This window comes from Elephantulus edwardii, unplaced genomic scaffold, assembly GCF_000299155.1.
Source record: "Elephantulus edwardii isolate Elephantulus edwardi_28Jun2011 unplaced genomic scaffold, EleEdw1.0 scaffold00080, whole genome shotgun sequence".
Classification (NCBI taxonomy): Eukaryota; Metazoa; Chordata; class Mammalia; order Macroscelidea; family Macroscelididae; genus Elephantulus; species Elephantulus edwardii.
In genome coordinates this window covers 2,744,010-2,769,044 of record NW_006399830.1, presented here as the reverse complement: position 1 = coordinate 2,769,044, position 25,035 = coordinate 2,744,010, and the positions used below count along the sequence as shown (strand labels likewise).

Below are 25,035 nucleotides of genomic sequence, written 5' to 3'. Positions count from 1 at the left end.
CAAAATGAATGAGCTATGAAGTCACACACACAAATTATTTTTGTAATCTAATATCCACACCATCCGCCCCAACCAAGGAGTTCACTACTGTTGCTACGTGTTTCTGTTATTATGTCATCACTATCTGTCTCCACTACTGGGTTGCAAATAGTCCATGAGGTTAGGGGCTGCATCTGCTTTATTCAAAACTAGAGCTGTGGTGCCTTGCACAGGGTATGCCATTGATACCACTCACTGCTGGCTGGCAGAATAACGAAGGTGAACTAGTTGTCATTCTAGTCAAGTGACATCTTCCAGGCAATCATGAGTTACAGCTATGTCTCCAGAAGTCAAATCTGACTCACCATGACGTCCTGCCTATTAGCATAGAACTGTGTCCCCCCAGGCTACAAATGGCTTAGTCTTAAGAAACAGATCACCAAGTTTTCTTACAAGGTACTTCTGGGTGGATGTGATCCTTCAACCTTTCCATCAGCAGCAGAATGTGTTTAACCCCTGCACCACAGGGATGACTCTATCTCTGCTGAACTTTCCCAAAATTTTTTCCAGAATGGGGAACAACAAACTCTAATATGTTGACTCATTAAAAAAAAATCAAATCAAGGGGAGCTCTGGTGGCCTAGTGGCAAGGAGCTGCAACTACAATCCCAGAGGCGAATGGTTCGAATCCACCAGATGCTCTGCCGGGTAAGGAGGGACGATCTCCTCCTGTACCAGTCAGATCTGATTTGACGGTACACTCACACAAAAATAATAATAATAAAAAAATTTTAAAAAATCAAATCAAAACAACTATGAGATATCATCTCACTCCAGTCAGAATAGCAAAATTTAACAGAACAGCAAGCAACAAACACTAGCAAGGTTGTGGAGAAACTGAAACCCTTATTCACTGTTGGTGGGAGTGTAAAATGGTGCAACCACTGTGGAAGGCAGTATGGAGCTTTCTCAAAAAGTGGCAAATACAGATACCATTCGACCCAGCAATTCCACTACTGGGAATATACCCCAAAGAGATCGTAACTGACATCCAAGCAGATATATGCACACCCATGTTTATCACGGCTTTGTTCACAATAGCAAGGAGTTGGAAACAACCTAAGTGCCCATCAACAAACGAATGGGTAGAGAAGCTGTGGTATATTCACACAATGGAATAGTAGGCTGCATTGAAAAACAAGGAACTCATGCAATATTATTCAAAATGGGTGACCCTGGAGGACATTATGCTGAGTAAAGTATCTCAGTCACAAAAGGACAAATCCTGCATGGTGCCACTGTTGTAAAACAGGACTGACTTCGGGGTTGGGGGGAGACTGAGAAAGATGGGTTCAATAATGTATACTGCATTGAAACAGATAAAGGAGAAACTATTTAAAAGGGATATGTGATTAGGTATTTTTGTCATGGCAAGGGTCTAGAACGAAGGCTGCATAGTGGAGTGGACCTGGGGGAAGGGATTGTAAAACAACGGAAGAATTTTTCTTTTACTTTTCAAAGAGAAGAGTGTACTGGGGTGGGGGGCAGGGAGAAAAGTGCATCAATGAATGAATAGAAATCAAAAGTCTCTGTAAATTTTCATTGAAGTTAATCATAAAATAAAAAAAATTCAAAGAATAATTAAAGGGTGGGATTCAGATATCACTTACGCAAAGAGGAGAGCCCTGGGGATGGAATGGAGTGCGTGGAGCCAGTGGCTCGAATTCACCAGCTGCTCCATGGACATAAGACAAGCAATTTTTTTCCTGTAAAAATTTACAGCCTCACAGACTTGCTGGCAGGTCACAGTTGACTGGACAACACTGGTCTGGGCTTTTGTAAAGCAGAGAGAGTTGTGGTAATAATGGGATTTATGTGTTTGGTTGTTAACTGAAAAGTTTGCAGTTTGAACACACAAGCTGCCCTTCAAGAGAAAATTGAATGGTCAGCTACCACAAGAAGTTGTTGTTGTTGTGTACCGTAGAATCAGAACCAACCCATAGCAGATCCTCTGGCGTGTTTGCAGAGGCAATTAATCACACAGAAGGAGGTGGCCAGTCCATCTCCCGCAGAGCAGCTGGTAGCCTCAAACCCAGTGCCTTAGGGACTGCATGCAACTTCTTGCCACTAGGCCACCAGAGCGCCCTAGGAGCTCTACTCTGTCCTGGCAGAGGGCTATGAATCAGAACCAATTCCATGGCCATGGATGGGTTGAAGTAAGAAAGCTGCGGCTCTTGGCCCTGGTACGGACACTCCCAGTTCCTTTTACACACTTGCCTCTTCTAATCCTCCACATACATCTTGACATTAATTTACAAGATCATTCTGGATAACTCAACAGTAGTGTCATTTCTATTTCCACCCCTAAGCCTAGACCAGGGTGCACTGGCAGCATAGTCTATAGGGCATCAGGCCGTTAACCCAAAGGCTGTGCTGGGTCACGTTTGGTTATGTGTTCTGTTACACACACTCTAGATGTATTCAGTTAAATACAGCTGATATATAGTTTTAGCACTGGTCACAACTCCCTCAAGCTGACAGCACTCTTCCCCTTCCCTCCTTGGGTTCCTCACTTCCATTAGTTCTTCTTTCCTGTTCCTTCCTGCCTTCTGGACATTGTTTTGGGGCAACTGTTGCCCTTTCTGTCCTGTGTAATTAATAATTCTACATAGGACACGCCTCATGGGCATTTCTGTTCATTTTTCAGGGTTACCTGTTGTTTAGCTGAAGAGCCTGGAGCATAGCGATGGCCAGACATCTGAAAACCTGTCCTCTGCCAGCCACCCCTTGAGACAAAGATTCATGGCCTTGGAGGTCGAGGAAGGGCACCATGGGACAGAGCCAGCTCCTGAGCGTGGGTTCCTGCTGGGTTTTCAGATGTTTGGCAACAGGGTCATCAAAGGATGGGTGCAGCTCAGGCTGTCCAAGGACAGTCTGGGGTGGGGGACTTCAGTTTGGGTTTTTTATGATTTTGTATTTTTGTTTTACACATTTCTCCCACTCTCCTAACTACAAAGTAAAATCAGGGAAACTCAAGAAATGCCAGGTGGAGGCACAGGGCCTTGTAGGTTTCATTTGCTCGTTTCCTGAGCACACCTTGAAATCACTTATATCCGACTAATTGCTCATCTTTTTCTTCAAGTATGTCCAATTAGTCAACCTGAAAAAGGACCAGATCGGCATAATTTTTAAGTGAATAAAACATTTGGACAATCCCGGCAAGTCTGCATTAAGCAAACATTAATCAAAGTATGTTTTCCCTCTGGAAACCTTCCTCAGATCCTATGGTAGAATTAATAAAAATCTTTTATGAAAAGGAAAAAATAACATTGCTGAGTTTTAATCTTCCAAGTTTTTATTCCAGCATGAGAAATGGTTCATCTCAAACAAAAAAAAATTAATTATTTAAGATAATCAGAATAATATCAAACTGAACACAAGAAGTCAATGCCATTTATTTAAATTACAAATTAGGACTGAAAGATGAGCAGCCCTGATTACTATATACTGTAATTATAATAAAGATGAGTGTAGAGATTAGGTGAAAACAAAGTCAGTAAAGGTTTCAGGCGAGAAATCTCATGGTTGTGAGCTAGGCTTGAGAAGGGCCAAGGGCTGTTTCTTCACTGCACCACAACCATACTTCTAAATTGTCATTCTTGCTACTTTTTCTTTTTTTTTGTTTTACAATATACTAAATGGATTTTACACTCTTATGAATTTCTATCACAGTCATACGTATTAATCCACAAAAATAGCTTTGCTTTCAAACACTAGGCAGAAACAGATACAAAATTGAGTATTAGGCATATGCTGTTTTCTACCATCTTCTCAGTCTAATGTTTCACTAGGGAAAAAAATGTACCAAAAAAGTTGTAAAGCCTCCACCTACTAGGGGAATTCCTACGCATTCCCGTTCACCTAACAGATGGGAATAGACATTGTGGGTCTAGTGTTTATAAACACACATTTTTAAGTACAGAAAGTTTCCTGGCTCTTTATAATAAAGTATGATAAAAATCTTAGCACCATATGCCACTAAAATACAGTAAACGCCAGCTCCTTTCCAATAAGCAAAGAGGAAATGGTTGTGTTCGCGATGTTGCAGCAAAATTCTACTAGACCAACTGAATGTTTTCCAGGAGTTCATGGTCAAGAAGAGTGAATTAGAGACAATCCAACAAAGCACTCGGATTAAAGCAAAGACATAAATGCCCGTGTGTGCAGAGGAGAAAACCACGCTCTCAGCTGCTGCACCGATGGGAGGAGCCCTGGGCCCTCCGAGGAAGCAGCTCTGAGTGGGTTTGGTGCAGGAACAACAGCTCCACTAGCTCTGGATGGCCACCAGGCATCTGTCAGCCCAGGATCTGAACACCTCTCTTCCACAGACCATTATCCTCTCTGTGGGGCTTGGTGACAGCTGAGCCTGACGGAAAGCTGGAATTCCCAGCCTTTGGCCCTGTGGACACAGGTGTGAGACAGTCTGACCTCAGGACACACGCACTCTGCATATCTAAATCTATACCAGGAGAAGGGCTGGGGACAATCTCACTCACTGGAGACACAGTGGATGGGGTCCAGTGGAGCATGGGGCAGTGGGGTTGTGCAAGTGTGACCATGGTCAGCATGGCAAGGGCTCAAGGAGAGACACACGATGTTTCTTGGGGTCATCAGTAGCAACCTCAGGGGACTAACTGCAGGGAGGCTATGGGTCTGGTGGACAAACCTCACTTTGTTCCTGCCCCATTTCCAGGGCTCCTCAAGATTCTAAGAGACCCAATAGTTGCTCAATACACATTCAATCTCTTCTTTATGTTAATCTGAGAGACAGTTTCTGTAACTTCTAATTAAGAGTGTTACCTGACAGTGTCAAGAGGAGGCCGTCCCTGGGAAGGGCATCATGACTCAGAGAGCAGAGGCTCAGGAGAAAGAGGCAGGCACTCAACAGGGCTCCCCACAGACAGCGGGGCCAGGAGAGGTGCCAGGACTGGGTAGTGTTTCTTTCTGGGCACAGGTCGCTCCATGCCTAGGCTGACTTCACAGCATGGAACTAGAGTAAAAGGGAGAGTTCTCCACAAATCTAATCCAAGGAGTGGGGTCAAACTGATGACGACTGAAAAAAAAAGACAAGTTCAAAAAAACCTGTCCCGCGTCCTCCCAGGGTCATTATTATGGTCAGCTGTTGCTGAGTCGAGTAGGATTCATAGTGACCCTTTGAACAACGCATCGGAACACTCTTCTGTCTCGTGCCACCCTCACAATCTTTGCTCCACTCACCATATCAACCCACTTGGTTGAGGGCCTTCCTTGTTTTCACCGCCCCTCCACTTTTCCAGGCATGATGTCGTGCAAGGAATAGCCCCTCCTAGCAGCATGCCCAAAGTATGTGAGATGAAGCTTCCCAATCTTCTGGACATTCTCCTAAGTAAGGACTGTTGATAATCTCTTTTTAAAGAAAGATGGCTCCTTGACAAACTATAAGAATCAATAACTGACTTGTCATAAGTAAAATAAATAAATGAAAAGGAGAAATGCATCTGCTCTGGGAAGATCCTTCACCACGAGTCACAGAGATACCAGGAAACGACAGACACGATGAGCTTAGAGCAGCCCCCGTGGAGCACTTCTTCCCAACCACTTACTCATAACTCAGTCATTCCATCAGCACCAACGCACAGCTGACCCCGAGTGGGCCAGTAAACGGCACAGGAGGTGATGGCTCATCTTCTCCTCATGGAGCCTCTGGAGGAGTCAAGCCTGCAGGAAGGCAGCCCTTGCTCTAGCAGCTCAAACCCCTGCAGACTAAGCCCCCAGACCCCCTTTCAGTTAGGTCAGTGGCTGAGCTACAGAAGAAACTGTGATTCCGAATAGTGGAGCTGTGTCGTCAGTAGAGGGTAGAAATGCTGCACCCCTCTTTCTGTGGTCAAGAAGCATATTCTCATGAATAAGAAAGGGTTAAACAACAAAACCGAAACACCCTGAATCTTCCAGCGTCCTGGGTGTTGTGTGAAACCACTAGCCATTCCTTGGAAGAAAAATGAGGCCGTCTGCTTCCATTAAGATTTACAGCCTCAGAAAGGATGGGGGCTGCCATCAAGTGGAATCAAGTCAGGTGCAATGAGGGAGGTTTGGGGACTTCAATACCTTTTTAAAATATAAATGAGCTGATAAATAATTTATAATTACATTTCAATTTTATTATTTTTTATTAATTTTTATGAAAGTTTAGAGAGACTTAGGGTTTCCAGTCATTCATGGTTGCACTTTTCTCCCTGCCCACTCCCTCCCCTTCTTGATGAGTAAAAGAAAGACTCTTTCACTGCTATGCAATACCTCCCCCAAGTCCACTCCACTCCACTATGCAGTCTTCATTCTGGACTCCTGTCATGAGAATAATACCTAATCATATATTCCTTTTAAACAGTTCTCTCCCTCATCTGTGGCAATGCAGTATACATCATTACTCCCCTTCTTCTCTGTCTTCCCTCAACCCCAATGTCAGCCCTGTTTTAAAATAGTGGCCCTATGCAATTTTATTTTTATGCAAGTCTTATATAAGATTAAAAAAATAAAGCGTCCTCCCTTCCCCCCTTTACATCTATGCCCCTGTTCAGCATGAAGAAACCAGAGAGTCAGCATCCAATTCCCAAATCAATAAGACAGTTGGTTTAATTACTATTGGAAAATGCTTGTCACTCCTCTGTAGCATCTGGTCCCCACTGGACCCTCATCATTTCCTTCACCTGCTCCCCCCACCGACCAAACTGTGCAGCTCTGCAACTGCATCCTGGCCCATCCTCATCCTTCTGCCCCCAACCCTCACCTCCTTGTATCCCCAATATATTTTTCCCCAATAAAAAAAAAGATTAAAAAGAGTAAAGTCAAATGAGTCTATAGATAACCTTTCCCTCAAAATAGTGAAGTGATACAGACAATAGGGTATACACACAGTGGAATACTACGTAACAAACTAGTACATACACACAATGAAATACCATGCAATACTAAAGGATGACACAGAATCAGGAAACACCACATAGCATGCATGAATCTAGAGGACATTATGTCAAGTGAAATCAGTCAGTCAGTCAGTCAGTCAGTCAGTCACAAAATGACAGATACTGTGATGAGTCTGCCAATCTAAAAAAATCTAATTACTTACACAAAAAACTCAAATTGTTTTGTAAAGTAAAGGTAAAAATCACACTTAAACTTGCTACAGAAGAGACATTTCTAAAACTTGGAGGTGTTTCTAGTTCACAGTAGAAAGGAGGCACTGGACAAGTTGGGGGATCTGATTTGTATCCTTTCAAAAGATTTAAAGTAAACAGGATGAAGAGAAAATACACAGGATGGCAACGACGGAAGCCAGCACAGGTCCTTCGGGCAGCATCTTCTTTATTTCAGAACTCATACTATGTTGAGAAGACATTAAGCAGGCGTCTGCAGGGGTGGACCAAGGATCAACAGCTTTTGCAGCAGTGTGGGGATTAAAATGGCAACAGTAACAAAGCATCAATTAGCATCTGTGTTCTACAACTCATTTACAAATACAAGTAACTACATTTAAGCTGCCTCCTCCTTGGTGGTTTTAGAACCCAAACCACAGTTTCTGACATTTACTTGGGAATGTTCCTACAAGCCCTCTTCCGGGATTCTGGTCTGTGTGATTTTTGTGCCCTAGTCAATGGCTTTGGAATCATGTATTCTCCATGTATTTCTACATTTCCTTATCAAACTGAGGGCAGAAAAGGCGAGACCCACAAATATTGAACACATAACTGTATTCTACTCCTTGTACCTACTATTAGGAGAAAATTCTCCCTCATGTAGAAACGAATCTCTGGAAAACTTAGGAAGGAGGACATGGAATTTTAGCACTAAAAAAGAAATCTTCTATTCTTTCTCTGTTTTCATAATTCCTTACATTGCCAGGTTCTGGATGGACATACAATCTGGGGCCATCCCATAAAAGGGACAAAAGAAGTTGCTAGTTTTTCTTTTCTCCTGTGCAAAGGAAGGGGGACCCAAACAATGAGAGGAGTTTCCCCAAACATAATCAGAAGTGAACGAGAAATTCATTCCCACTTGCCTTGTTTGGAGCACCTGTCAAAAATGGATTTTTTTTCAGAAACAGTGTGGTTATTCTGGCTGAAGTTTTTTAACTGGCTTCCATAACAGACTCTAGACAGACAAACTGAGACTTTCATCCCCTTATTCCAAATCATCTCCATTAGTAGTTTTTAAATGCTAATTCTGTTGCAGAAACTTTCCAGAAAGAATCATATCTGCTGTGAACACATGGAGTTGAAAAGCCAGAAATAAGTAAAAATAATAGACATCTCTGCAGGAGGGACACAGACATTAGGGTACAGAGTCAAAGCAGCCACCGAAGCCTTATGAGTACATGTTGGCTACTGCAATTGGGGGAAGAATACAGCCTCGCACCTCCAGCTACAGCTGTTTTTCCCCTCTGTCTCAATTTTCTAGAGCTGGTCTAATATAAATACCACAAGTGCATGATTTGGACAAGTTGGTTGATGTTGTTAGGTGCCACTGAGCAGCTAAGGATTCATAGCAGCCTAACGAACAATAAATCAAAACCCTGCCTGACCCTGCATGGGGCTCAAGTCCACTGCTGCATCGTCTCTCACTCATCGAGGGTCTTCCTGTTTGGCCAGCCCTTCACGTCTCTAGTCATAGTATCTTTTTTCCAAGGACCAGTGCCTCCTGATAATGTGGCCACAGTACATGAGACACAGTTTCACCCTCCTCGCCTCTAAGAGCACACAGGTTCCACTTCCTCTAAGATGCACTGGCTCTTGCAGCAGTCCATGGGAACTCAACCTGCTTTGCCAACACCATTCAAAGGTCTCAGTTCTCTGGTCTTCTGTATTAATTGTCCAGCTTTCAGAGGCGTATGGAGCAACTAAAAATACCATGGCTTAGTCATGCTTGAGTCTTTTAACTGACATCTGCACTCTTTATCAAAAAGTTTAGGAGTCTAAGAGCCCTAATTCAGAACATCAATTCTAGAAGGTGGTTTTCTCTATCTGTAGCTCCGTGGTTTAATAGATGTGATTTTCCCATCACTGACAAAAGCCTGCCTGCCCCCTGTATCCCATCCACCCTGACAACCACTAGTGGACTGTGTTCTCTGTAGGGGGTATGCATGTAATTGACTCACATGTGTTCATGAGTTTTTATATCTCTGCTCATTTAAAATGTGTCAGGTTGTGAAACCAAGGCTATGCTACTTCATTCTAAGGTTAGAAGTATTCCCCTTTTCCCTATCATTTGGAAGAGTTTAGGAGACTAGAATCCACTGATGAAGCCATACAGGCCAGAAATTTTCTCTGAAGGAAGGATATGATTTATGAATTAAATTTCTCTAGAGGAGATCAGAGTGTTGAAAGTTTCTATTTCCTCTTTGCTCACCTTTGGTAAGTAGTATTTTTCTAAGAATGCCCTCCATATAGTTACATTTACCGTGTAGAACTGTCTGTCCAAGGAGCCTCTTCTCCTATGAACAGTTTTTGTGCCAGAAGGAGCTGCAGAGATGCCATCCTTTTTTCATTCTCATTGCAGGTAATGTGCACCTCTTCTCTGCACTCCTTCAGCTTGGCTTGGGTTTTAGAAGTCTGCTATACTCTGAAGTCCCAGCCACTGTAGCCCCTGTGACTCTGCTGTGCAAAATACCAGTCTGGCTCCAGCTCTTAGCCTGGCACTGCTCTGTTCACCTGTTTTAGGCAGCCTTGATGGGCCTCTTCCAGGTCACACTGGAAGTATGTGACCTTGTCTGCTTTGCCCTGGGGACTCCCTGGCACCAAAGTTGGAAAGGTCCATTCTGTGCAAGCAGAAATCAGGGTTAAAGGCCATGGACCAGTGTTGAGCAAACTCCCGTGGGAGCCGGTAGATAATGTTGTCCACTCCCAGCTCTCAGGCAGACAGTGTGGAGATGTGCTGCATAAGGCTCCTTAGAAATTCCCAGAGGACTGAGCTCCAGTCACCGATAAGGTTTGCCAGCTGTGTAAGCCATCCGTGTGCTGACTTTCCGTCCTTTTGCGTTCCATTGTCTCTGTCCTGTACTCTTGCTACCTGAAATTACTTTTCCAGTAGACTACTTGATGACAAGCTTCAGCGCAGGCAGTTTTCAGAGGATCAGGTTGCTAGGCATCTAGATGTCTAATTTCTTGAAAACCAGGTTATTGCTTGTATCTCAACTTGTTATGATTATTTGAACATAGAGAAATTATAAAATATTGTATGGCTTAGATGGTTTGGCTGTCTGTTTCCAATGCATTTATATGTTGTTGTCCTTAGTTAGAGATCATGCAGATATTCTATGCATTTTCATATGGTTTACTTTTTAAATTTAACTCCTCAATGTATCTAAAATTTATTTTGGTGTTTGCTATAAAATAGTGATCTACTGTGAATATTTCTTCCCCCCCCAAATTGATTCTCCTCTTGATGTGAATGCTCATTTGATTATAATACTTTTATGAATATGATAGTCTAGTTCTAAACTCTCTACTGGAGCATGTCTGTATATTTTTATACCAAGAACATGTTATTTAATTATTGTAGCTTCTTAATATACTTTCACTCCTAGAAGGGAACATTTCTCCTTATTATTCGCTTCAAGTTTTGAAAATTTATTGGTATTCTTTTCTGTTTATATTTCTAGATGAGCTGTAGAGCTATTTCATCAATCAAGTTTTGCATAAAAAAACCTATCAGGATTTTTATTGGAGTTAGGTTCAATTTCTACAATGATTTCAAAGGGCTGGCATTTTGGCACTGAATAGTGCCTTTATATCTCACAATGTGGCTTTGTCCTTCTCTTCACATAAGTTTCGCTCATTTCTTATAAAGGTTGTTGCCAGATAGTTAATAACCTTTTACTGGTATTGAAGAAAAAAAAATGCCCTTTTAGAAGTCAAAGACAAAAAATAACTTTACTCTCAACTATATTTTATTTTACTAGAACATAAAAAAAAAAAAAATCCATCAAGTATCTCCACTGTCATACTGTTACAGAAATTGAACCACGGAGACAAGTCATGTTATGAGACTAAGATATTTCAGATGTTTGAGTATTCAATTACTTCTTCAGTTATAAGAATGAGTGTTATCCCTAACATTGAGAAATCCTTGGATCAGATTAATACATTCTTCTAAGTGGTACAGCACTGGTCTGTCCATTTGCTGTACAGAGGTAACTCATGGTTGCTGTGATGCTGAACACTGTGACACTGATGCATCAAATGTGGTAATGGTTACCCATGGCAGACAGTGTTTGGTGGAGCTCCCCGATTAAAACAAGCTTGGAAGCAGGAGTGGCAACCACTTCCATAATAACTTGCCTCCATAATGTCTATGAACTTGGAGAAACAATGAAAGTTATGCAATTGTTCAGGTCTTTTGTTCATAGGGTTGCTATGAGTTATGACTCAACAGCACTTAACAACAACATATTACTTATACGTTCTTGTTGCTGTTGTTGTTGTTCTTGTTATGTGCCATCGAGACGCTTGTGACTCATAGTGACCCTATGTACAACAGCCCTGAAACTTGCTCTATCCTGTGCCAACTTGACTGTCTCTGACACACCTACCATCATTACCTCAGTCACTGAATCAATCCATCTCATCAATGGTCTCCCTCTCTTTCTCTGTCCCTCCACCCTTTCAAGCATGATGTCCCTCTCCAAGGACTGGTCCCTCTGTGCAATATGTCCAAAGTATGTCAGATGAAGACTCAAAATCCTTGTCCCTAAGGAGCAGCCTGGTCTCACCCTCTCTTGGATGAAACTGTTTATTCTCCTGGCAGTCCATGGTATAATCAACACTCTTCTCCAGTACCACAACTCAAAGGCAGCTATTCTCTTTCTACCATCCCTAGTCATTGTCCAGCTCTCTGATACATAGCAATTACGAAGACTATGGTGATCAGGTGCACCTTAGTCTCCAAACTGACATCACTGCTCTTCAGTACTCTGGTCAGGTCCCTGATAGCTGATTTTCCCAATGCAGTTTGTCTCTTGATTTCCTGGCTGCTGGTACCGTAAGTGTTGATTGTGGAGCCAAGCAAACTAAAGCTGTTAACAATCTCAATCTCTTCACTATCTATCATAATGCCGCCAATCAGCCCAGTGGTGAGAATCTTTGTTTTCTTCATGTTGAGCTTTAATCCACATTGAAGGCTGCAGTCCTTGATCTTCTGCAGCAAGCACTTCAGGTCCTCCTCAGTTTCAGCAAGTAGGCTTGTGTCAACTATACAACATAGGTTGTTGATGAATCTTCCTCCAAACCTGGCCACATTCCTCCTCATACCTCTCAGGCTTCCAGATGATCTGTTCTGCATAGAGATTGAAAAGGTATGGAGATAGAACATCTCCCTGGCACAAAATTGGCATTCCCAATTTTGAACCATGCAGTGTCTCCTTGCTCTGTTCTGACGACTTCCTCCTGGTCCAAGTATAGGCTTCATTTAAGTATGATCAAGTGTTCTGGAATTCCCATTCTTTTGAGAGTTAGCCACAGTTTGTTGTGATCCACACAGTCAAATGCCTTTGCATAGTCAATGAATGACAGATGGACATTCCTCTGGTACTCTCTGCTTTCGGCCAAGCTCCATCTAACATTAGCTAGGCTATCCCTAGTACCACAGCCTCTTCTAAACCCAGCCTGCACATATGGTAGCTAGTTCTTTGTTGATGTTCTGATCCAGTTGTTTTTGGATAATTTTCAGCAGAATCTTGCTTGCGTGTGGTATTAATTATACTGTTTGATAATTTCTGTACTCTGTTGGGTCACCTTTCTTTGGAATGGGAACAAATATAGGCCTCTTCCAGTCAGTTGGCCAGGTGGTTGTCCTCCAGCTTTCTTGGAACAGCTTAATGAGTGCATCCAGGGCAGAGTCGGCTTGTTGAAAAATGTCAGTTGGTATGCTGTCAATTTCTGGAGCCTTGTTTATTGCCAGTTCTTTCAGAGCAGGCTGGACTGCTTCCTTCATCACCACAGGCTCTTGCACATACATTGTTTCATGATTTTTTTTTTGTCAGCCAATTCCTTTAGGTACAGTGACTCTGTATACTCCATCTTCTTTTAATGCTTCTTGGATCATTTAATATTCTTCCATAAAGTATTACAACTCGTGGCTTGAATTTGTTCTTCAATTCCTTCAGCTTAAGAAATGCTGAGTAAGTTTGGCCCTTTTGATTTTTCTGACTCCAGCTCTTTGTACATTTCATCATAATACTTTGTTTTGTCTTCCCAAGTTGTCCTTTGAAATCTTCTGTTCACCTTAATGTCTTGATTTCTTCCCTTTGTTTTGGCTTCTCAGCATTCTAGTGCAATAGTCAGAGTTTCGACTGACATCTACCTTGGTCTTTTCTTCCTCTTCTGCCTTTGTAATGACCTTTTGCATTCTTTATGGATGATATTCTTGATATCCTTCCACAGCTCATTAGGTCTTCACCCATTAGTGTTCAAGGTCTCAAACCTGTTCCTGAGATGGTTTTTAAATTCAAGTGGGATAGACTCAAGATTGAATTTTGGTTCCTGTGGATTTGATTTCATTTTCTTCAACTTCAGCTTGAACTTGTATATGAGTAGTTGGTGGTCTGTTCTACTATCAGCACCTGGCCTAGTTTTCACAGCTGATATTGAGACTCTCCAGTGATTCTTTCCACAGATGTAATAGATTTGATTCCTATGCATACCATCAGGTTAAATCCATGTGTATAGCCTGTGTTTGTGTTTCTTATAAAAGGTATTTGCAATGAATAAATCACTGAAAGTACAGAATTCTATCATTCTATCTCCAGCTTCATTTCTAGCACCAAGTCCATGTTTTCCAACTACCAATCCTTCTTTCATGTGCCCAACTTTTGCATTCCAGTCACCCATTGTGTGTGTGTAATTTGTCTATAATGACATTTTTAAAACCCTAAAGTAGGAAATAACTTAAAGCCCATGTCACCTGTGGAATGGAGAACAACTGCCTATTGGCCGAACACATCTCTCCAATTTAATTTACTTCATGAACTACTATCCATTTGCCAAAGGAGTCACCATCTCTGCATGTGGATATAAACATGGGAAGCAGAAGTGGCACTACTTCCTAAACAACACGCCTCTGGAAACTCTATGAGCTTTGATAAATGTCGATAGTTCGGGAAAGGTTTCAGGCCTTTTGCTCATAGGGTCGCTATGAATAATGCTTGACTCGATGGCAATCAACAACATGAATACTAGAACGTTAGAATTCACTGGCTTGTATTGTGCTACGTGCAGAACAAGCAGCAAAGAAAACGTGATTTTAGTTAACATCGAGAAAGGCGGATTTCTTTAATTTTCTCTCTAAAAAGTTAACATTTCATTACAGACGCCAAAAGAGAGAATACTGGGGGTGGGGTGGGGAAGTGCTGCTGCCCAGTTACTTCTGACTCACAGCACCTGTGAGCAGTCGGATGCAACCCCGCCCCACAGCGCAGTGGGACGAGACCCTCCTAGGCCCACACCAACCCCACAGCGCATCCTGGGCCCACACCAGCCTCAATGCCCAGGAGGACGACCCTAGGTCAGCACCAGCCCCACAGCACACGGAGTCCAGAGACCCTCCTGGGTCTGTGCCAGCCTCACAGTGCAGGGGAATAAGACCCATGTGGGCTTGCACTAGACCCACCCCCCAGTAGCTGCTCTGTTCGCACCCACAGGTGCAGCCAACATATCATCAACCTCTGCTGAGGGTCTTTGTTGTTCTCAGCTACACAGGTGACTAGGGTTCAATCCAGTGACTCGATGTATTTTAGAGGAAAATGCTGTTAAGAGTCAAGAGTGACCCCATGTACAACAGATTGAAACCACGCGAGATCCTGCACCCCTCTCTCAGCTGTCACTTCGCCTCATTGTTGCAGCAACTGAATCGTTCCATCCCACTGAAGATCTTCCTCTGCTTTTCCAAGCACAAGGTCCTTCTCCAGGGCCTGGCCCCTCCAGATAACATGCCAAATGCATCTAAGATGAAATCTCACTGTCCTTGACTCTAAGGAACACCTAGATGCACCTCTTAGGGGGAAATGCATGTATTACCTTAGGGGCTCAATTTCAGGTAGCAAACAACTACCATTTTCATAACATCACCATTCTTTTCAATTTGAGACTTAGAAAGGTCTCAGGAAGGTTAACGTATGACTGCCAAAAGTGCTTATTGGAGAAAGCCGGTGAAAGAGTCAATGGGAAAAAACAGCATGGGAGTTTAGACAGGTTTTATATCCTGAAACAAATGATGACAAAACACAATGATCCCTGATACCGAGCCCTCACTTATCAGAACATAACTCATTATGTCTCCTCCAAGCCAGGCCAGCTTCTGAATAACCTCATTCCTTCTGGTGGAATTTCCTCTGAAAAGGGTGTAAGGCATTACCTCATTTTAAGGGCTCATATATGACACACGTCTTCCAATTTTATTTTCTTTGTAACGTTTTGCTGAGAGGTGAATCAAGGTTTGCAGAGCAGACTGGCCCACCGTTCATACATGCGTTGTTTTGACCTCGCCACATTTACTGTGCTCCAGCCCCGTCGGCCTTCCTTTCTGAGCGCTCCCTCTGGGCATGTGCAGCATCTTGGGGGATTTTTCCTCATTCTTCAATACAACCAATGCCGTTTCCACCTCCACATGTTACTCATAAAGCATCTGATGGCAACACATTTGCCAATACAAGGAGCCGTGCAGAGCGTCTCACCTCTACCATGAAGGTGACACCAAAATATTTTCACTGTGTGCTGTTGTTGCGTATTGTTGAATCAGAACTGACCCACAGGCGGCTTTCCACTGGGTTTTCAGAGGCAGTAAATAACAAAAGAGGCAACTGTCCATCCTTCTCCAGCAGAGCGGCTGGTGGATTTGAACAATGTGCCATTGAGACTGTAGTATAGCTTCTTACCACTAGGTAAGTTTAACTACTTGTTTATCTAAGATGCTTGTTGTTGATAACGGGAGGTGCCAGCCACTTGGCCCTGACTCACAGTGTCCAGCGGACAAGGGAACAGAACCCTGTCTGTACTGCACCAGGCTCACAATGTCTGCTGTGCTCAAACCCATGGTTCCAACAGCTGGGTCCATCTATCTCATCACGGCCTTGTCCTCTGCTACTCTCCACCTTTCCAGGCATGATATTCTTTCAAGGGACTGACCCCTATTAATAACGTGCTCAAAGCCTGTAACATTAAACCTCACTAGCATTCCTCCTAAGAAGCGCTTTTGGGAGACTTTTTCCAAAACAGATTTGTTTGGTTTTCTGGCTGTTAATGGTCTGGTAAATATCCTTTGCCAACAACACAATTCAAAGGCATTAATTCTTCTTTGGTTTTCCTTATTCACTATCCAATTTTCAGATACGTATAAAGCAAGTGAAAATAGCACAGCTTGGATCGGGTACACCTTAAAGGGATAGCGTTTCCGTTAGCACGTTAAAGAGGGCCTCGGTAGCAGATTGACCCTTTGCAGTCAAACTCATTATTTCCTGACAGCTGCTTCTGTGGGTTCTAACTGTGGATCCAAGTAAAATGAAATCTTGACAACTTCACTCTTTTCTCTACTAATCATGATGTTTCCTATTAATCCAATGTTATTTTTGTTTTCTTTATGGTAAAGTATAATCCAGACTGAAGGCTATTGTATATTTAGGCATTTTAAAATAAAACTGCTATCCTACTGTTTTAAATGCAGGCAATGAAGTAAAAATAACACGGTTTAGATACTCAAAAATTTATGTGTGTGTGTGTGTGTGTGTGTGTGTGTTACATTTACAATGATAGGGAGCCCTCAGGCATTTATCTATTCTACAGGGAACTCGGGTGGCCTAGTGGGTAGGGAGTGCCCCTGCCAACCACAACTAGCAGTTAGAATCCATCATCTGCCCCACAGAAGAAGGAGCACTCTCTTGCCATGAGAATTCCTGCCTTTGAGAATCCATTAGAGGGTCAGTTTCACAGCAGTGTGTGTGTGAGAGAAATGAGAAGCATCAACAAACCAAACTCATTGCCATGGAGTCAGAACCAACTTCTATCAGACCCTTTAAGGGGGCTTTGGAGGATGTAAACTGCACAAGAGGAGACTGCTCATCTTTCCCGAGTGGAACAGACGGTCTGTGCCAATCTCCAGGGCGACTCTGCCCTTGGTGCCCGTGCAGCTCTCTACAGACCGTAACACCTATCTCCCTTTTATGGAGCCTGCAGAATTAGAAGTGTTTGTACTAGACGGGATTACTACAGCTCCCTGCTGGTGTACATTTCATGCTGGACTGCTAACCAAAAGGTCAGTGGCTCAAGCCCACCACCCACTCTTCAGGAGAGCAATGGGTAGTCTCCTCTCCAAATTGTTTCCCGCCTGGGGGGCCTGGTGAAGGGTCAGCAGGAGTCACAACGTGACGTGAGGACAGTGGATGTGGGCTTTAAGAATCATTCTGGGCAGCTTAACTTTCTATATGAAAAGATCTAATTCTTTTGACACTTTATTAAAACAACTGATTATGCATTAAAACTGAGTTCTCTTTTCACAGATAGAATTTTCCTATTTTTTAACCCTTTGAACTTGCTATTAAATCTCTTTCCCCCCAGAATATTATCATAATAAAAAGTATTTCAGGGACGGAATGCTATTTTTCTATTGAAGTGATTTACTATAACTTGAGCATTCCCCACCCCTCCTTTGATGCTAAGGCTCCATGTGTCTAGAAAGTCTTCTGAATTACACATCCATTGCAATTATTATTATCATGGAGTTAATCAAAACAAGATAAATGTAATTACAAATGTGGAGAAATAATTATTAAACATTAAAAAATTAGAATGAAAATGTGCTTCTTAATGAGATGGAAGTGCCTGTTTTTTAATTTGTTTCACTGAATGGAAAAGGTGTTTACTATTAATATGAGACAGGATAGGATAAGATTCCTCCAGATGGAAGATCAGCAAAAGGCTGGCTTTACAAACGGAATTGTTGCTGTTGTTGTTGGGTGCCACCAGACTGAGTATGACTCACAGCGACCCTATGAACAATGGATCTGGCCCCGTCCTACCCTGTGCCATCTTCACACCTCCTGGCACACTAGAGCTCACTGTGCAGTCACCATGTCAGTCCACCTGGTTGAGGGTCATCCTCTTCTTTGCTGCCCCTCCACTTTTCCAAGTATCATGTCCTTCTCCAAGGTATAGCTGCACCTAGCAACATGAACCAAGTATGTGAGGCGAAGCCTCATCATCTTTGCCTCCAAAGTATCTGTGGCATCCTTGTCTCTGAAGCATCCTTTTCTGTACCCTCTCCAAGACATATTTATTTGTTCTCTTGGTTGTTCATGGGATGTTCATTGCTCTTCTCCAACACCAAAGCTCAATGGCATAAATTTTTCTTCTATCATACATATCCATTATCCAGATCTCAGATGAAAAGCAATTGCAAAAACCATGGCCTGAATCAGACCCACCTTAGTCCTCAAAGTGACACCATTACTCTCAATAATTTGGAGAGATCCCTAACTGCAGACTTTCCCAATGCACAACAACTCCTGATTTCCTGACTGCTGGTACCAAGGATGTTAACTGTGGATCCAGTAAGATGAAGTTTGTTGACAATTTCAATTTCTTCTCCACCCACCATAATGTTGCCTATTGGTATAAGAATCTTGGTTTTCTTGACATTGAGATGCAATCCATATTGAAGGCTACGTTCCTTGACCTTCTGCAAAGTGTTTCAAGTCCTCCTCACTTTCAGCAAGAAAGGTTGTGTCATCAGCATAACACAGGTTATTGATGAGTTTCCCTCTGATCCTAATTCTAGAACTGAATGACACTGAAAAATTTCAAGAAGTATCATAGGAGCAGGAGCCAATGGTAATGGAGGAAGTGGAAGCTGCATTGAAGGCATTAACAAAAAATCAGGCCCCAAGAATCAATGGGACACCAACTGATTTGTTTCAATTAATAAAATGCTCTACGGCACATAACAACAACAACAACAGTCGTCTACACCAAAAAATTTGGAGGACAGTTGTGTCCGGCCAATGGATTGGAACAGGTCCATAATTGTTCCTGTTCCCAGTGTGGAAACTGTTGAACAATATCATTAATATCACATCCAAGCAAAATATTGATGAAGATCATTCCAAAATAGCTGGAACAGTACATAGAGAGGGAACTGCCAGAAGTTCAAGCAGGATTTAGAAGAGGCCATGGCACCAGAGACATCATTCATTGCTGATGTTGGATGGATCCTGGCTGAAAGAAGAAGACTACCAGAAGAATGTCTATTTGTGCTTTATTGACTAAGCAAAGGCATTTGCATTTGACTGTGTGGATCATCAAGTTGTGTCTAACATTGAGAAGAACAGGAATCCCAGAGCACTTGATTGTGCTCATGCGAAATGTTTGTCTGGACCAAGAGGTTGCTGTGTGAACAGAGCCGGGAAAAAATGCATGTTTTAAAATTAAGAAAGGAGTGTGTCAGGGTTGTATTCTCTATCCATATCTATTCAATCTGTAAGCTGAGCAAATTATTTGAGAAGCTGGACTCACAAGAAGAGGAATGTAGGCTCACAACTGGAGAGAGACAGACTGAATTATGCACCCCCCCCCAATATGCACTCAACATCCTAACCTCTCAGCCTGTTGTTATAATGCCATTAGGGGATGTGCTGACTTTGTTATGCTAATGAGGTAGTATTAGAGGAGAGCATGTTTTGAGTCAACCTATTCTGAGATATAAAAGAGATTAAAGGGACAAGCAGAGGGGAGATGAGCTAAGACAAAGACATGGAGTTGTCAAGGACACACCCAGGCCACAGATGTTGAAAGGAGACAGGACCTTCCCCTAACATAAGCAAGGAGGGGCTTCCTTCCCCTAGAGCCAGCCCTCTCATTTTGGACCGCTGGTTTCCTAAAGGGAAATCTGGTGGTGCTGCCTACCCACCCAAAGGCAGAGACTCTCTGGTGCTTCAAATCCTCAAGCTGCTTAGGAAGAGAGAGGGGAAATTTCCTCTCATGAAATTTATAGACTCAGAAACTAAGGATGACAGAAGAAGAACAGATGCCTTTGAGTTGTGGTGCTGGAAAAGAGTCTTGAACAGACCATGGATGGCCAAGAAAACAAACAGGTCTGTCTTAGAAAGGGTGAAACCAAGTTTCTCCTTGGAGGCTAGGATTTTGAAGCTCTGTCTCACAGACTGTGGGCACATGGCTGGGAGGGACCAGTCCTTAGAGAAAGAATTTATGCTCAGAAGGGCGGAGGGACAGCCCAAGAGAGGAAGACCCTAGATGAAATGGATTGATACAGTGACTGGGGCAATGGGGGTTGGTGTGTCTGAATCAGTGAGACAGGGCTGCTGTACACGGTGTCGTTATGAGTCACAGGCAACTCGATAGCACATAGCAAACACAACTGTCTTTGTCTTTCATATTTTGCACATGTAGCTGCTGTTTGTTGAAATGTGTCAGAGACGATGAGGATGGCACAGGACAGGGCAGGGTTTGGACTGGCTGTTCACAGTGTTAAGTTATACTCGACTTGATGGCACCTAACAACAACAAGGAGGTTTGAATATGACAGCAATGAGATGATGACCTCTTAAACGTGAAGAAAATGAATTTGTTGAAGCCAACAACTATTCCCTTCTTTCTGTAAAAAAAAATTACATGGCTGCTGAATGAGCATTCAGGAAACTAGAGAACATTAACTCTTCTATAGTGCATGGTCCTTTTACAAGTGAGAACACTGAGCTGCTTGAACAGAAAGGAAGTGACGTGGAGCACGCTCCTCCATCCACCTGGAAATCCTCACTCACTAGGTCTGAGCCACTGTTCCTCCATCCACACCCTTCAGGCTGACTTGACCCGGAGGAGGCAGCTCGTTTCGTCTTACTTCAAGTGCTTTCCATCGAAGCCAGCACTGCATCAGTGTTCTGCGATCCATAGGGTGCCCTGGACACCTTGCTCCATGTCCAGAGAAAGTCTACCAAGTCCTTCCTAGTCTGTCTAGTCTGGAAGCTCCACTGAAACTGTCCACCTGGAGTGCCCTCTGGTGTTGGAAACACCAATGGCAAAGCTGCCAGCACCACAGCAGCCCAGTGGTCACGACAGTGCACCATGATGCAGCCGTTAGACACGAAGCTCCGGAGAGCTCATGCAGCACACGGAGACACTGAGTGTTCACGCAAGAAGCCACACCTCAGCCTTACCCTCACGCCCAGCTTCCGCCCATCCCAGCCCTTGTGCTTCTGCACATGTTACGTCTAACCCTAACTTAGTGCCCAGCACATGTTCAGACCATTCTTCTGACTCCATCTTTTCTGATCCCAACCATAAAATTCAATCAAGAAGCTTTTCTGTTGGCAACTCAGAACTCCCAAAGCCAGGATCTGCCAAGCTCTGTGGAAACATGTTTACTTGTTAGAGATGAATAACACTTGTGGGTGGGCCTGGTGCCACAAGGAAACAAAGCCACAATGGGAAAGCTGTTATCTGCATTTTTGTATAATAGGGGGGTTTGCCTTACTTTTACAAATATAATGATAAATTTGCTAGGTAAACTAAATCCCGTATCAGAATAGTAAATCACATTCTAATTGCACATTCAAATCCATATATTTAATCCTTAAAGCATCGGAAATTCAACCACCTTCTGCCATTCTAGTAGCAGCCAATGACTGTAAATTCATCTGTCCGAAACGGAAACATATTTTCAAGAAAACAATTACTTGTATTCACTGGTGTAGCTGGTGAGCTCCCTGTCCTCATGCATCCATTTGAACTCCAAGGGCCAGCTCCCTTCAGCAAGGCAGGTGAGGACCAGGCGGTTCCCTTCCAGGTGGATCTGGGGCAAGCCCGGCTCTGTCTTGAAGTAGGGTGCCACATCATCTGAAAATTCCAGAAAAGGAAACTCTGTGAAGCACAAGTCAAAATGACATTCATATAACTCATGAATTTACTATTTAAACAGACCTAATTTTTTTAAAAGTAAAACTGGTGACTAGTTGGCCTAATTAAGCAGCAAATAACCCTTGACACCTAGAAGCAAGCAATATCCTTCAAAAAGCTGCATGCAATGAGGTACTATCTCACTCCAGTGACAGCGGCAAAGTTTAACAGGACAGCAAGTAATAGATGTTGGAGAGGATGTGGCAAGAAAGGAACTCTTTTTAAAAAAAAACCACATTAATTTCAATGAAAATTTACAGAGACTTTGGATTTCCATTCATTCATTGTTGCACTTTTCTCCCCTCCCAACCCTCCCCCCTAGTCCACTACCCTCTTGGAAAAGTAAAAGAAAAATTCTTTCATTGTTTTACAAACCCTCCCCCAGGTCCACTCCACCATGTAGCCTTTGCTCTAGACTCCTGTCATGACAAAAATACCTAATCACATTTCCCTTTTAAACAGTTTTCTCCCTCATCTGTTTCAGTGTAGTATACAATATTAAACCCATCTTTCTCAGTCTCCCCCCAACCCCGAGGTCAGTCCTGTTTTACAACAGTGGCACCATGCAGTATTTGTCCTTTTGTGACTGAGTTACTTCACTCAGCATAATGTCCTCCAGGGTCACCCATTTTGAATAATATTGCATGAGTTCCTTGTTTTTCAATGCAGCCTATTATTCCATTGTGTGAATATACCACAGCTTCTCTGTCCATCTGTTGATGGGCACTTACATTGTTTCCAGCTCCTTGCTATTGTGAACAAAGCTGCAATAAATATGGATGTGCATATATCTGCTTGTATGTCAGTTATGGTCTCTTTGGGGTATATTCCCAGTAGTAGAATTGCTGGGTCAAATGGCACCTCTATTTGCAACTTCTGGAGAAAGCGTCATACCGCCTTCCACAGTGGTTGCACCGTTTTACACTCCCAACAACAGTTCCAGTTTCTCCACAACCTCGCCAGCATTTGTTGCTTACTATTTTGTTAAATTTTGCTATTCCTGACTGGGATGAGAGGATTCTGGATGGCAGTTTGGCACTTCCTCGAAAAGTTGAACGTAGAAATTCCCTATGACCCAGCTATTTCACTATTTGGAATATACCCTGAGAATATGAGAACTAAGGTACAAACTGAGATTTGTACACCAATGTTCTCAGAAGCATTATTCACCAATGCAAGAACATAGAAATAGCCCAGATGTCTAGGCACAATTTAATAGACTGAGGAAATTCTAGTACATTCACACAATGGAATAATACGCAGCATGCAGGAGCAATGATTTTGTAAATTATTACCTAACTTGCGAGGGACTGGAGAGTATTATGCTCAGTGAACTAACTCAGTTCCACAAGGATAAATAATGTATAAAACCATTATTGTAGAATGAGTATAAGGATCCAAGAGGGGTGGGAGAGGTTGGAAGTACACAGGGATGAGGATGTGCAGGCGGAGGGGGATGGGGGATTAATAATGAGGTTGTACAATTTGATGGAGCGGGGAGGGAATTTGAAAGAATTTGTTCTTAAAAATAATGTATTAAAACTTTGTAAACTAGTAGAAAATTTCAAAAAAAAAGGTGCACGCTAAGTGGCAGCACAGCTGACAGGTCTACAGAAGTGGTTCTACTTACCATTAATACTAATTTATCAAAGGGCTTTTATTTTAACTAGGCCATCTATTTTCAAAGTAACAACTGGGCTGTGGTGGGCTTCAGTATGCCATGGATTACCAGAAGCACAAACAAAATATGTCCTGGAGGCAATAAGCCTGATGGCACAGCCCACAAAACTGGTGCGCACTCTACCTCCCAGTTTGACAAGCGTGACTCATCAAAGGGCTTGAAAGTGGCCATCTTAGGTATAACTGCCGGGCTCTCGAGTCTGGAAGAAAGGACAAGGAAGAAAAGCAAAGATGTTTTGGAACAATTGGGCTTAGGAACCACTACCTCTGTGGCCGAGAGGCCTGAAGAACTAACTGGAGCCTGGTTACCAATGTGGGCCGCCGTCATGGGATCGCAGCCAAACTACAGTGGTCAGCTTTCCTGGTCAGACAGACAGGGGCAGCACCACAGGCTACAGCCAGGAGTCACCTTTTTGCCTGGAAACTGAAACCTGTGGCTCAACTTTCAGCCAGATAACTGACAGTCTAGAAGATGAACAGGAACCCCAGGGAGGGATACAGTTTTTACAACAGCCAACCAGAGGGGAATAAAAGGGCTTACAACAGCTGAAGGCATGAAGACATGAAGGGTAGGCGAAAAGGATTAACAGAAACAGAGGTGCAGCAGAGGCGAGGAGAGCTTAGTACGTTATGTGCCATGTAATAGTGCTGTGTTTTCTCTCTCTCTCCCCCTCTCTCTCATATAAAAGCATCACCAGAATGCTCCACAGAAGCGAGGATGGAGAAATGGTGTCACCAATACTACCGGTATGTTTTCAGAAGAGGCCTGTAACCGTGCTCAGTGAGTCACTTAAGAAGAGGAACTCGTCTGTGAGATGGCCCGCCCGTGGTGTAAGCATGCGAGGCTTAGGAGCCAGGCATGGAGCTGGCCATGAGTTGTTCTGTTGCCCAGGGTTACAGTGAGCCAGAGATGACTCAGTGGCACTAACAAAGATGCCCTTCAGATAGCATTTCATTATTTTGAAAAATGATCCGAATAAGTAAGATTAGCATGTATAAATGGAGGACATGACTGACCATTCAGCTTTCATTCTGCAAAATCTTGTGTTTTAGTGACTTCCAATGGTTACATACAACTGAGAACATTTGGTTTATTCATACAATGGAATGATATACAGCAACAGGAATGAATAAACTATTGTCAGAAAAAGTAGCAGAGGTGAATTTTAGGGCCCATGTGTTGAGTGAAAGAAGCCAAGAGAAAGAAAAGAATAAACTTATGTCTTATGCTTCCCTTCGAAGTGCCCAAGCAATCTATGATGCTACGTGGCAGGCTGGGAATGTGATGATGAAGGGGTATGGATGGGAGTTAGGTTGAGATGACTTCTTGTTGGGGCTACATAGGTACTTGTATTTTGTGAAAATTCACAGAACTGTTTACATAATTTGGACA

General features: G+C 43.0%; 1 protein-coding gene across 1 annotated transcript in view; it reads right to left on the bottom strand.

Annotated features, from left to right (window-relative positions):
• The window catches only part of SDK1 (sidekick cell adhesion molecule 1), a 613,965-nt gene extending 589,995 nt beyond the window's left edge, over positions 1 to 23,970 (bottom strand). The window contains exons 1-2 of the mRNA XM_006889744.1: positions 23,952 to 23,970; positions 21,743 to 21,902 (exon numbers count right to left, since the gene is read on the bottom strand). Coding sequence (XP_006889806.1) covers positions 21,743 to 21,902; positions 23,952 to 23,970 — 179 coding nt within the window. The remainder of the gene's footprint in view (positions 1 to 21,742; positions 21,903 to 23,951) is intronic.
• Between the last annotated feature and the right edge of the window lie 1,065 nt (positions 23,971 to 25,035).